Source organism: Bactrocera tryoni, chromosome 2 (genome assembly GCF_016617805.1).
Source record: "Bactrocera tryoni isolate S06 chromosome 2, CSIRO_BtryS06_freeze2, whole genome shotgun sequence".
Classification (NCBI taxonomy): Eukaryota; Metazoa; Arthropoda; class Insecta; order Diptera; family Tephritidae; genus Bactrocera; species Bactrocera tryoni.
Window position 1 is genome coordinate 72,069,755 of NC_052500.1, and position 13,360 is coordinate 72,083,114.

Sequence of the window (13,360 nt, forward strand, 5' to 3'; positions counted from 1 at the left end):
TTGCACGCGACCTGTGTCCCAGCGTGTGACCGCAGCGCTTCGTTGCGGTGATGCGCTACTCAATTTAGGCGGTGCTAGCGCGCCGCTACGTTTTTTACACAGCCTCCCCCTCCTTCTCAGCACTGTGCGTTACTGCGGTCTATCAAGAGCGAGTTTCAACTATTTACCGTACTTATTAAGTTGTCCGTTGCAGGGTTTGGCGCGCTTCACTTGGTAGATGGCCTCGCGAGTTGCGTGTACGTGTTAATGTGGCGATAACGTTAATGTTTGTGCTTGTCAACGGAGATTGTGATCGAAGGGCGCAGCGAATCAGTAAAAGGGTTTTCAAATAAATTTTAATGGAGTTTTTTTAGTCTCAAGATAGGCAAGAAATGAGTTTAAAGCCTTACAGAGTATCTATAAAGGGAAAATTACTATCTTTATCAATACCTAATACCGACATTCTCATCTGTTTCCATTTTTCAATATGTGTCAAGAAATCGTTGCCCGAATTCCCTTATCATGTTTGAGGTTACAATCCTTTCCAAAATCTAAGTATATTACATTCACAGCTTCCCAGTGAGTGCTTTCAGGCACGATTTAAAAATATATATTTTCTTTTTCCAATATTATATTATATTATCCTATATAATATGATTCCTTCGAAGGACAACACATCTCTTACCTTTCTAAAACTCTTTTGTGAGTCTCTTCCGCCTCTCTCTCTCAGACATTTCCACCTTTCTCCGAATTGTCGCTTGTCGTTTTGGACGAGTACGCTCTTTCAGTCGCAAGAAAATATCCGATTTCACTAGTTTTTAGTTGAATCTCGAAGGTATTTTCGTTCTTCTGATCAAATTTCAACTTCTTTTTTTTTTTTATTTATCATGAACTTTTTGCCATTTTTCCGCTCGAGACACTATTCCATCCTGTTTCTCGGCGAAAAACTGCGACAAGTAATTTTTACAGGCCTTTTTTGGAGCCAACTTTACTCCATTAAGGGAGTTCTGCATTGGCCGAAACAAATGGCAGTCCAATGGTGCGAGGTATCAATCCTGGTTTTGATATATGTAAGCCTAGGCCTATAGCTTCAATTCAGTACAGACACCCAATTTTAGTATAGCTAAGATACTATATTTCAATGAAGCCATCCTAAATAATGAAAGAAAATTTCGACTAAAGAGTCTGCCTAAACTAGTGAATAGAGTACTAGATTAACAAATGTTCGATCCAGAGTTCGAAACTCGTCTAATACGAAGTCCAAAGAGGCCTAGGACTACTGCTACCAACTTTTTTATCGTGTCCGAAGAAATTTCAGACTTTCCGCTACTGGTATGACCTCTCGCTTGCAATACATCTTTCAGTGATCTCAAATATTAGGTTAAGTCGTGGAGTTGATTCTCGCGCGCTGGGTTTCACGTGGTCATTGGACTGTGAATGTTGGATGTGATACCAAGACGTCCTAAAAATGGATCACCAGATTCTCAGAGATCATCGAAGCCTTTTCCGTTTTCCTAAAATTTGTTAAAACGGTTAATATCAATTTCGACCATTATGCTAGGTTTGCCAAATGTCTGTCTACCGAGAACTCAGACTAGCAAAAGCTGGGAATTAAAGGAGAAATGTTCTAGATGATTCCACCTCGCTTTCCTCCATACAGATTTAGCAAAAACCATCCAACAAAATATCAATCAGCATCCTAGATGAGCCTAATGGACAGTGACTAATCAGAACATCGAAAATTGAGGCGAGATGGTCTTTGCCGAGAGCAAGTAGTTCTGTGGATTTACGCTTAACTCTGAGCTTGAGGAATCTAGCAGTCCCACTAGTTCTGGTTGTTGACCAGCGCTTTTCGGGCTTAGGGCTTAGGAGAGATCCATATATCCTAAGTTAGAGCGCAAGGGTCTTTAAACTTGTATAATACGGAAGCACCTTGATGCTATTGCTAATGCGATCATGTACTCCTTAACTAGTTTTGAACGTACATCCTAACAAGCTATGACCTTGGCTCAAGCGGCGGTCCGGCTTCAACGTCCCTGCTGCTGAAACTTTTAACTTTATCTGATGTCCGCAAACTCTTCGTGAACCTAAAAAGGGCTCCACTGTTGGTGCTAGCGATTTCGCTTCGCACTTCTGCCTTACCTATATTTCCAGTCGGCTGCCTTCTGTTGACTTGCTTATCATCCTTTACTGGTGGTAACCGCGCTTTCAGAGGGTCACTTTTCCGCTGACTTTCATAGACGACAATTCCGACACCCCATGCAGTGGCCAATCAGGAATACTGTCCGATTTCTTTTTTGCCATTATTTATTTTTGTCTTATCCCCAATTAGACAGCTGCCTTCTGTTCGTTTGCTTACCGTCCTTTGCTGATGATATCCGCGCTTTCAGAGGGTCAGTTGACTGACTTTTATAGACGACGATTCCAACGCCCCATGCAGTGGCCCAACAGGAACACTGTCCATTTTCAAGGTCGGTTCTGAATTAAGTCGAACCATTGTTCATATTTGTTTTGTCCCCAATCAGACCAGTTATCAAACTCTCGGAATTATTTCTGTTAAGAGGCCAACACGAAGTTTGACACAGGTATTACGTTTAGTAAAGAGGGAATTCTCTCAACCCACGCCCACCACATCAACTTAACGATGACGAAGGAGTAACGTACTTTGAGGCCTACCAGGATTTTAACGGAGTTGTCATACCCACAAACTAATGTGACGGAATACCTTAACCACTAGCCCAGGGTTCAACCAAATTCAAAAACTTCAGCCCAGAAATCATAGTCCGACTCTAATCCGAGGTAAAGGATCTGTTAGAAGTTTTATAATCCGTGATAGTCGCAGAGTATTTAGTGTTACCCAGGATGCACCGATCTACCTACGGCGATCTACCTTACGTCTCAATTTATTTATTATATTACTAAACCAATAACCGTATACATCACACCACTTTGCCACCCCTGCTTAATTTATAGCCTCATATATGTGCAGTCCACACATTTAACACCTCATAAACTTATATTTTTCCCATGAGTGAGAATCACTCAAGCATCGCTTTTAATGCGCAAAGTGGATTGCAAGAAAATCCAAATCCAATCAAAGCATATTTTAGATTTTATTATTGCCACAACCTTTTTTTGGCACCACGCAACCGAAAATCTGAAATTCTTACGCAACTTCGACACTCATCAGCCGCAGACGGCCGAAACGCACGAAAGAGACTTGACGGACGCCGCTACTCAGCGCTGCAGCTTCACTGATTTTGCATAATTTCATAATTTAAATCAAATCAACGCGCAAAGCTAACAGATAGTAAACAAACGACGAGCGCTTTGGGTGCCGGGAAGCAGATGAGCGATGAGCCCAAGAGCCGGCTTGAGGCGATTCGATTGGGGAAGACTGTGGACTGTGAGTGAACGCATTAAATCAGCGATGCTTAAAATTTAATTGGACATAAAGCATATGCGTGCAACAGTCGAGAGAAACACCAAAAATCCAAAAACAACAGCGCAGGCAACGCACCCTTGACTACAACAACTTAAGCAACAACAAAAACAATGTGAAGTTTGTGCCGAAACCACAAGAGAATTAAAAACAGACACTGATTTCCCACCCAAAATAGACGCGGCAGTATGTGTGGTTGTTGTTGTTGCATGTGGCATGCCTGCGGGGGTAACACCGGCTAAACAGCTAACAAACAACAATCAAAACGAAATAAATAATAAATATACTCGAGTAATTCAATTTGCAACCTAACGATACATAAAACAAGTCATAACCCTGCAAGCGAAGGGTGACTGCCACACGGAGTACCGTTAGCTGCAAGTGTTTCGTAGAGACGGCCGTTAGACGCCGGCACACCCGTAAAAGCAGTGTGGTTGCAGGCTATGAGTGTTTATAGGAAAACATATAAAGTACAACAACAAAAACATAAAATTTACAACAACAAAAATAAAAAAAATAAAAACAACCAAAAATATACAAATGACGAGAAAATTACAAAACAACTAAATTTTCAACAACAACAACAAAAACACAATTACAAAAACAACGATTGTTTATAGGAAAACATAGAAAGTAAAACAAAAATATAAAATTTACAACAAAAACAAAATATGAAAATTACAACAATCAACCAAAAATTACAAAAACAACAAATATAAAAAAAACCCAAAAGTTACGAAAATAAGAAAAAACACAAAAAAACACCAACAAAAAATACAACAACAATTACAATAATACAAAAAATTACATGAACAAAAATATAACAACTACAATTACAAAAACAACAGCCATTACAACAACAACCAAAACACAGCAATAACAAATATGCCAAAATACCAAGAGTTACAAAAACAACGAAAAATTGTGAAAACAAAACAAAAATGTAAAAACGGAAAAAATATAAAAAACAATTGCAATAACAAAAAAACAACAGCAAATATACAACAACAACAATTAGAAAAATAACAAACATTTCCACAACAACCAAAAAATACACCAAAAAACATTACAACAAGTACGAAAACAACAAAAAATTGCAAAAATTATGAATACAACAAAAAATTATAAAAACAACAAAAATTTTGAATACAAAAAAAATTGCGAAAACAAAAAAAATACAATAACAACAACAATTACAAAAACAACAAACATTACAACAACCAAAAATTCCAAACCCTACAACAACATCTGCACTAAATTACATTAAAACTCAGCGAAAACGATTTTTTGATGTTTGCCACAAAGGCAACACGTTTTTTCTTCGTCGCAAGTGCATGTTGCAAGTGGCTAGCGGTGGTCAGTGGTCAGCGCACGTTTGAAGTTACTCATACAACGTGTTGCTCAGCGTGCCTTTGTGTTCGTTGTATGCATAACGGTTTAAAAGCTACGCGCTCTGCTGATTGTTGACTGTCCTTTTTGCGGGTTCTTTGTGCGCTTAGAGCTTCTTCAGTCTGCTTACGAATAATAACAACAATCAGCCACATCAAAAATAATGGCAAGAAAGTGCTGTTGGTCAATGTTGAGTACTTGCTTGCGGTACTTGAGAATTTCACTTTTATGTTCTTAATTTAATATTGTTGCTGACCACAGCCAGACCAAAGCGACCGTTGAGGCATTGGAGCCCGTTATTCTATAATCGGGCCGCAAGTGCTGTGGGTTAAGTTCGTTACGCCACGCATAAAACCCGAACTGATATGAAGTCTAAGCCGTCTTTATTGCTAGTCTAACGGTTTTGTTGATTATGTGAATGGTCATTTCACGCACGAATATATCACTAATTGGGCTTGCTGAAACGAATGCAAAATAATTATTATTAGGTGAGATGAACAGCGCTTACCTGGAGTTTTAGACACTTCAAAAATGCTCGCCACACCTCCATCTGACTTCAGCCAAGCCAAAAGAATCCGGCACTTTGGGAAACAAAAAACGAAATGAGCTGAGTGGCGTGTGTGCAACCCAATGACTTAGGTTAGGTCAAATGTAACCTCAAAATATGAGAGAAAGTTTAACTGCACCTTACTTGGCTTTTTGAGAGATTTCATGGAGAGTTGATCCTTGAGAAATTATTATCAACTCCTAAACCGAGTGAATAGAGGATCTGGCTAAAGCTCGGACGATCCAAAGTTACAATACTATCAAAGCCAAATCTAATATTACAAAAAAAATATTGTTCTTAACATGTCTGTCGGCTCTGAACTCTGGAAATACATATTACATTTCTGATTTGAAGAAGATCCTTGAAAATTCCGTCATCGTTTAAATGCGGTTTCAAACCTCCAGGTTCTTCCGATTTTCGGAATACACACGCCATAAATTGATGGAGAAACTCACGGAAATGTGTAGGGGGAGAATTGTAGACACGAACTTTACTTATAAAGAGCTTTTAACCTAAAGCTGGCACGTACCGTACGGAAGCTAGATAGTTGTTCTAGGTGCTTGTGGCCCAACGTCATTAACTGCTGAGAGCTCTCATCGCGACGCCTATTCGGTCGGAGAGGCTCAGAAAACGAGCTATTCCGACAGCAAAAGAGGCTTTGTTGTTGTTGTAGCGGCACAAAACATTCCTGAAGTAATTTGGGGACATTGTAGCGAGTTGACAGTCCTTGGCCGATGACTTGAGACGATAATTCTCGATGCAAACCTTGGCTGTACTGACACTAGCTTCTCTAGAGTCACCAGTTTTCGACAAAGTCAGTCGTTGTGCGTAAAGCAGAGCCTATTGTCGAAGACTTATCGATGCGACCAAGACCAACACTCGGTTTCAGTGCCATCCTGACATGATGTTGCTGTTGTTGTAGCGGCAGAAAAGAGCCGAGTTGATAGTCCTTGGTAGGATGAAAATCCGATTACTTAGACCGGACTATCGTAGGGACGGAGCCCTGGACCATCCTGGTCTATTTTTTGGAAAGTTTTAAGCTAAATCTTAAGCGTAGATGATCATAATGACGATCTGAGTCGATTTAGTCATATCAGTCTGTCTGTATATGCGCAAACTAGTCCCTCAGTTTTTCAAATATCAATCTAAAAATTGTCATACATCCTTTACTTCACAAGAAGCTACTCATTTGTCGGAACCAGTTTTGTTTTTATGCAACTGAAGCACTTTTTTCTTGTTCTCTATACCATTTTCCAAACTTTCTTGCCCCACAGTTGGCGCCTAGGTCCTCCTAATATGCCAGGTATCCAAGAGATCTGCTCTCAAAGTAGTCACATAACATATAATGCATCTAAAACAAAAAATAAAAATAAGCTCCATTCCCCAGAAGCATCACCATTTCCATGTTAATTGCCATTAAGGAAATTTCCAACACTTGACGCTGCTGTCATTATATGCCACGCCCAATATAAAAGCTTGCAATGCATTGTCTCCTCCAACATACATACATACATACATATGTACATACCTAAAGTGAAGTGTGTTCATATAGCGCGAGCTGTTCGTTAAGCAATTCACAACTGTAATTAAGAAATTGCGAAAATGACAATAAAATCGTCGAAGAGGAAATGCAACCACTTACCGAAACAAGTGCGATTACATACACCGTTATGCATGCATGCATTAAAACCCTAGAGTAGTCTCACAAGCGTTAGGCCACTCAGTGTGCAACTAAAGTCACTGACGCCACAAGCTGCCACAACTGACACTTTGTGTAAATTTCTTGATTGTTTTTCTGATGCCTTTTTTTTCAATTTTCAATACAGGAATTATGCTAAATGTGTGCATGTACGTGCATGCATGCTTGCTGTCAAACTCAGCGCCGCACACCCAATGCGCAGCGCTTTATGCACAATCAACCAACTGTGTGCAAGCGTCACCTTTTAGCGCCAAATATGCTGCATAAATCAGCTGGATTAGCTTTTTAGCGCATTCCCCAATGATAGCGTTGTAAATTGAGTGCTTGTGTTCCGGCAGGTGTGCGGCGGCCAAAGCGCCATTGCACAACTAGCACTCGCTCACCAACTAATTTAGCTAATTGCAGCGTCCTTCGGGGATTGCTTGTGGAAGTGCAGAATTTTTCACACTTTGATTGCACATGAGAGCAGGCAAGTTTGTTTACATGTGTATTCACGTCCAGCTGGATGTGTGCAGGAAATATTTTCGTGCAAAAAAAAGTCACGAAAAGTGCACCATAATAAACAATAAATAAATATTGACAGTTTTGTAGGCACTGCACAGTTTGAGTGTATTGTGACATGTTAAGTCATCAACAGTTTGATTGGGTTGTGCGAGGTTGCCAGCAGGAGCTTTTATGAAATAATTCAAATTGTAAAGTATGTGGTGCCATCTGTAGGAAAGTTTAGCAAATAGCAAAGGTTCAGAGATTAGAAAAAGTGTTAGCAAACGGGAAGCTTATAAAATAAGCTAAAAGATATTTTTGATGAAAAATTTACTTTTTCCTTTTCAGTTTTTTTATTCACATAAAATATATTAAATATAAAATTTTAAGATTTTCTGCTTACAAATATTCTAAAAATATTTGAAGAATTTCATTAAAGATAAATCATTAGAAACACCGTTGCTTTTTAAGTTATGTAAAGTTCATATTTTTTTTATTCATTTATGAGGTTATGTTTTTAATATTTGAGAATATTCTGCGAAAATCAGTTTTAAATGAATCCGACAAATTGTTACGGAAATGTCAGCGTATTTACAGCGTAACTTACCGAGGCTGTTGTTTCCTTTTCATTGGTCGGGCTTTTTACGTGGAGGGTCCCAAACCCAACGCACTCCCCGAGGAGGGGATGTTTCGCCTTCTCTCTTTAGCTCGCCATTAAACGGATGTTATTTTGGCTACCCAGAGGATACTTGGTCTACGAACGGAAGTCTTGAGCTGCTTGATCCATATGTAAACGAATCATTTCTGGCCACTCCCAAGTGAATGACCTTCAGAGAACTTTCTTCACTTGCGTGAACTTCTACACATGGCTCCATCCTCCAGTTCCGCTTTTACAGACTGGAAGTGATGCATATGGGTCTGGTAATGCACGAGGGTAAGACAAAATATCTCCTGTCATTAAACAAACAGTCGTTGCACTCGCGACTTTGCTCCCATGTCACTGTTGACACTCATAACTTCGAAGTTGTAGATAATTTCATCTATCTTGCTGCTACTTCGGGCTGAGTAGCGAATTGGGAAGTGAAGTCCTCTCGCGATGAATAAAGACTAAACTCTATAAGACACTCATTATTCCCGTCCTGCTATATGGTGCAGAGGCATGGACGATGACAACATCTGATGAGTCGACGCTCGAGTTGTCGGGAGAAATGTTCTGCGGAAGATTCATGGCCTTTTGCGCATTGCAAATGGCAAATTCCGCAGTCGATGGAATAATGAGCTGCGTTATGCGTCGACATTGACATAGTTCAGCGAATTAAGAGACAGCGGCTACACTGGCTGGGTCATGTCGTCCGAATGGATGAACCTAATATTATGGAATTTTAGGTGTAAATCAAGTAATGAACGAAGCAATACAATTTTTGATAAAAATTTGGATCTTATAGGCTACTCCATAGTTTAAATGTTTTTACAGAATACAATTTTTTTCCTGATGTTGCCGTTTTGTCAGAATAACTTTGTATTGTAAGAATGACTTTTTGGGGTCGGGATTTGAGTTCATTTTAGGCAGAAAAATCTCCATGATACCGGGCACAATTACTTGCAGATCTTTCCATAAATCGGTTACGGAATCGAGGAAATCCTGATTTTCTGACTTGTAAGGGGTTATAAACCCATAATTCAATTATTCAGCGCAAAGACTACTTTTAAGGGAGATCATTCCATCAAGTCAATATTTTTAGATTGGAAAATAAAGCAATGCGTTTCAAGTTTCTAATAACCATATCTTGATTTCTTATATTGTTAGTCTCTCCACCTCTAACCCCTCACACCAATTTTACCGCAAAACTCGGGTTGATGTTCTAAACTTTTCCATAAATAAAATATGTTTTTCCAACTAAAAAATTGTCACCTAGCGAAAATTCAACGCCGTTAAATCTTCGTATCTAGGCGCCGCTGTTCGTCATCTTTTCAACAGCGCACTCTTCTGGCAACATTGTAAATTTATTTTGCTTTCGCTTTCTCATTGTTGCTGCACAATTTGTTTCGTGTATCGAGTGTTTTTTCGTTTTTTTTTTGTGTGATTCTACATCAATAGAAAAATATTTCCGTTAAAAACTGCGCAAGCAAAAACAGCAATAATGTTAATTAATATTTACAAAACATGCAATTTATTAAATTCATAAACGTCATATGTATTCGTAATACTTTTCAGTGAAATTCGGATAGCGAACGCTGGCGCTATATGTTCAACAGTGTTGTGTGAGTGTTATGTGCATACAAATGTATATATGTTTTATTTTTTGTGTGCTGCTATGTACGTTTTCGTCTGTCGGTCCGTCCACGGTGTGTCTATTCTCGCTGTAAATTAAACGTCGCGCATCCCGCACCAACGTTCCAGGTGCGATGAATCATACATTTTTGAACGAGTAATTGTAAGACAAAAAAAAAAGTTATTTAAGAAAAGCAAACAGAAATAGTGCTGGTTGTGGCTGCTGTTTGTTACTGCAACAACAACAATAAAGAATCCAATTAGTGCAAAGCAGGAAGAGCAAATGCATTCTCGAATGCTGTGCGCCAAGGTAAATGTGCATATAGTATACACGCGTTTGTGACAAATATAGCTACAATTGTAATGTCCAAGTGCATTTATGTGGACTTCGATTGTCAATATTGGAACAAGGCAGCATTAGCATACATGTAAAAGTTGGAAACAACTGCCAACTTTCGAAGCTAAAGCGTTTGGATAACTGTCCTTGTTTTTGCTGTGGTGCCGCACGCAAAAATGAAAATGGTCAAATTATTCTTCAGGTAGGTGTCAAAATCCGTTCTGTACATACATACATCACTGTATATTATATACTTCCTTCTGTTTATTTTTCGCTCATAAATCAAAAACGTGTTAGAATCATTAAAAATGATTATGAATGAAATGCAAAGCTGCGCTCCATACAAGCACTAACGCTTGAGAACGTAACTGCTTTGGGAATTGACGACAACTTCGAACCTACGCAACTTAACGCTTACTCTAAATGCCGTAGCTCTTTAGTTAGCTGATACTGTGTCCAATATACCGGTGCTGAAGCACTACTCTCTGCCTTTTATACACTGCTCTTTGGTTATGCGTGCCTACGCGCTCTACCGTGTGCTGGTTTATTTCTGTGAATGACGTAATGCGAAGAGCTCTAGTAGCGAGCAAAGCAGTCGTACACAACTGAAACACACATCCACATAAGCGCTGGCAAACAGTCAACCTAACAGATCCAATAGCAACGACCAACAGACGGGCACAAAGAGCCCAGCTAGCAAATCCACGTATATTTTAAATCCAAATGTTATAAATGTACACAAATACTACAAAAACAAAGCACAAAAAGTGGGGAAAAAATGACACGCGCAAACGGCTAAAACGCTAGTTGTTGGTAGTCATTTTGGCTTTTGATGGTTTTTTTTTTTTTGTATTGAAGCTGGTGTCTTGCTTTTCTTATGTTTAATGTGTTGTACACACACTCCTTGTAGTTTTGTCCATTGTTGTTAAAGCTTGCGACAGTGGCGGAGACGCTGCTGCAACGGTTATTATTGTTGTTGTGTGGGTTGTTCATAATTTTTTGGTTTTGCTCTTTCCATCAACGCTGTTGATGATTACCCCACAAGTTTTTGTAGTTTGTGTCTATGGGAAGTCGGCTCAACATTGTGCGTTGCCTGAAATTTGGTCAATGACCCATCACACCACTGTTACTCTCTGACATGCTTTGATATTTATTTTTACACTGATGACGTCGTTAATGCAACGCTGTTTTTTATTGTTTAGTGTAGATAACTTCGTTTGTTCTTGTTGTAGGCTGTTTGGTTGGCAAATTTTAACATTTGCAACACGAAACTAAGGATTTCACAATGTTATGGGGTAACAGGTGGGGGGAGGCTATAATTTGAAACTGAAGTATGACCCCATTATCGCTACACACACGTGATGGTAATTTATCGATTTCCTGATTACTTGCAATATTGTCAACTGCACTGCACTTATTGTTGTGTCTGGTTGGATCATAGTTTAAAAATAAATGCTTACTGATTTGAATGGTAAAATTACACAATTCGTAAGACTTTCTACATAAAAAAGATGTCAGTTTGCATATAAAGCTCCTGTAATGCAGTTGTGCTTCAAAGTGTCTGGCGGCAAGCACATGTGCTGGTTAGAGTGTTAATTAGATTATATACATATACAGGTTCGTGGATTATACAATGATAATTAAAACCGAATATTAAAGGTTGTGGGTTTAAGGATCAAAAACGAGTTTTAAAAATAAAATTTTTAATTTCGAAACTCAAAGTCAGATTTAAAAATTGTAAATATTATTTTTTGTTTTAATTTTTAATGAAAATTTAAATCTACATTGTTGAAAAAAAATTAAAATATATTTTTCATATGCAAAATCTGATTTAAAAATCGAAATTTTTATTTTTAACTCTGTACGGGCATCGTTATTTTGCTGCTGTTAGTCGAATGGACTAAGAAAGCACGTCCAGGTTTAAAATTCTCAACCAGGTATTTGGAGTTATTTTTTTTATTTTTCAATCCGCTATTTGATTTTTTAAATTTATTTTAAATTTTTCAATTCGGTGTTTGGGATTAGAAATTTTGAAAATTATTTACTGTTATGGTTTTCGAGATTACAAAATAAAACACAAAAACTAATTTAAATTGTTAATAATATTATTTCTAATACATTATTTGCAACCTTGCTGTCACCACTGGTCCTTCTTCCAAGAGACGGATAGGGTAAACTTCACAAAGAAGTTTAATGTTACTGTCGGCCGTTGTTGTTGTAGCGGCAGAAATCTGCCGAGTTGACAGTCCTTGGCCGGATAGTAGAAGAGTGAATTGATTCCACACTCGACCTATTACTGAGGGGCAGCACTATTCAGTTGTACACTGTCGACTTGAAAACATCGAAAGGCAAAGGCAAGGCAATCCATACCAATGGGATGTTTTCCGAGCATCTTTCAAGCAGAAGTCTTTGCTATAAGTTAGTGTGCAGTGCCAATGGAACTATCGTAATCAGCGCATTGCTATACTCTGCAATAGTCAAGCGGCACTAAAATCGATCTCAGTCAAATCGCTATTAGTAGCAGAGTGTATAGGAAAGTTTAAGCGCCTATCAATTTGCAACCGTGTACACCTGATCTAGCTGTTGGGCATAAAATGTAGTCGCCAATGAGTTGGCTGACGAATTAAGTAGTTGCTCCGCACGGAGAGAGTGGGGAGAGAACGGCAATGACAGCAGGCAACAGGAATGCGCCACATCAAGCTTTTATTGAGAGGTTACAATGGTTTAGAGATATGATTAACCTCCCCCGAGACAAATTCCGTCTCCTTGTAGCGCTTTATACTGGGTACTACAGGCGCGAGAAACACTTGTCATTGGCATAGCCTCTTGTGTAAAGTGCCGGTTTGGCGACATGGAACCAACAAGAAACTCCAAAGCACCTGATTCTAGATTTCCCAACAATTTATAGAAGCAGGCTCAAAGCCCTTAGATCCATCTTCGTGGACGGGGATCGCATAACCTACATTGCGCCCAGCAAGACATTGTTCAGAGTGCTGGATTTTTGTGACTATACATACATATATGATATAGGCGAGAACACTATAGACCATAGGTCGCAGTGTAAAACGTCAATTAATTTCTATCTACCTAACCTTTCGGTTGCACTGAAGCTATATACCCTCCAACAAATAAAAAATGACCACACAATAATTTTTTTTAACCGGACTGTTGGTAAGCTACAGATAACTTGTCATTGTCGTCATCCAGCGGTA

The 13,360-nt window shown here is 38.9% G+C and overlaps 1 protein-coding gene across 4 annotated transcripts in view; it reads left to right on the forward strand.

Moving 5' to 3' along the window:
* The first annotated feature begins 9,641 nt into the window (after nucleotides 1-9,641).
* Nucleotides 9,642-13,360, forward strand: part of LOC120767893 — a 66,380-nt gene continuing 62,661 nt past the window's right edge. Inside the window, exon 1 of one of the 4 annotated variants that reach the window (XM_040094227.1) lies at nucleotides 9,642-10,350. Coding sequence is in view for 1 of the 4 variants with exons in the window: in XM_040094230.1 (XP_039950164.1) it covers nucleotides 10,325-10,350 (26 nt within the window). In the remaining 3 variants the exon portion in view is untranslated. The remainder of the gene's footprint in view (nucleotides 10,351-13,360) is intronic. The other 3 variants (XM_040094222.1, XM_040094225.1, XM_040094230.1) reach the window with 3 other exon arrangements.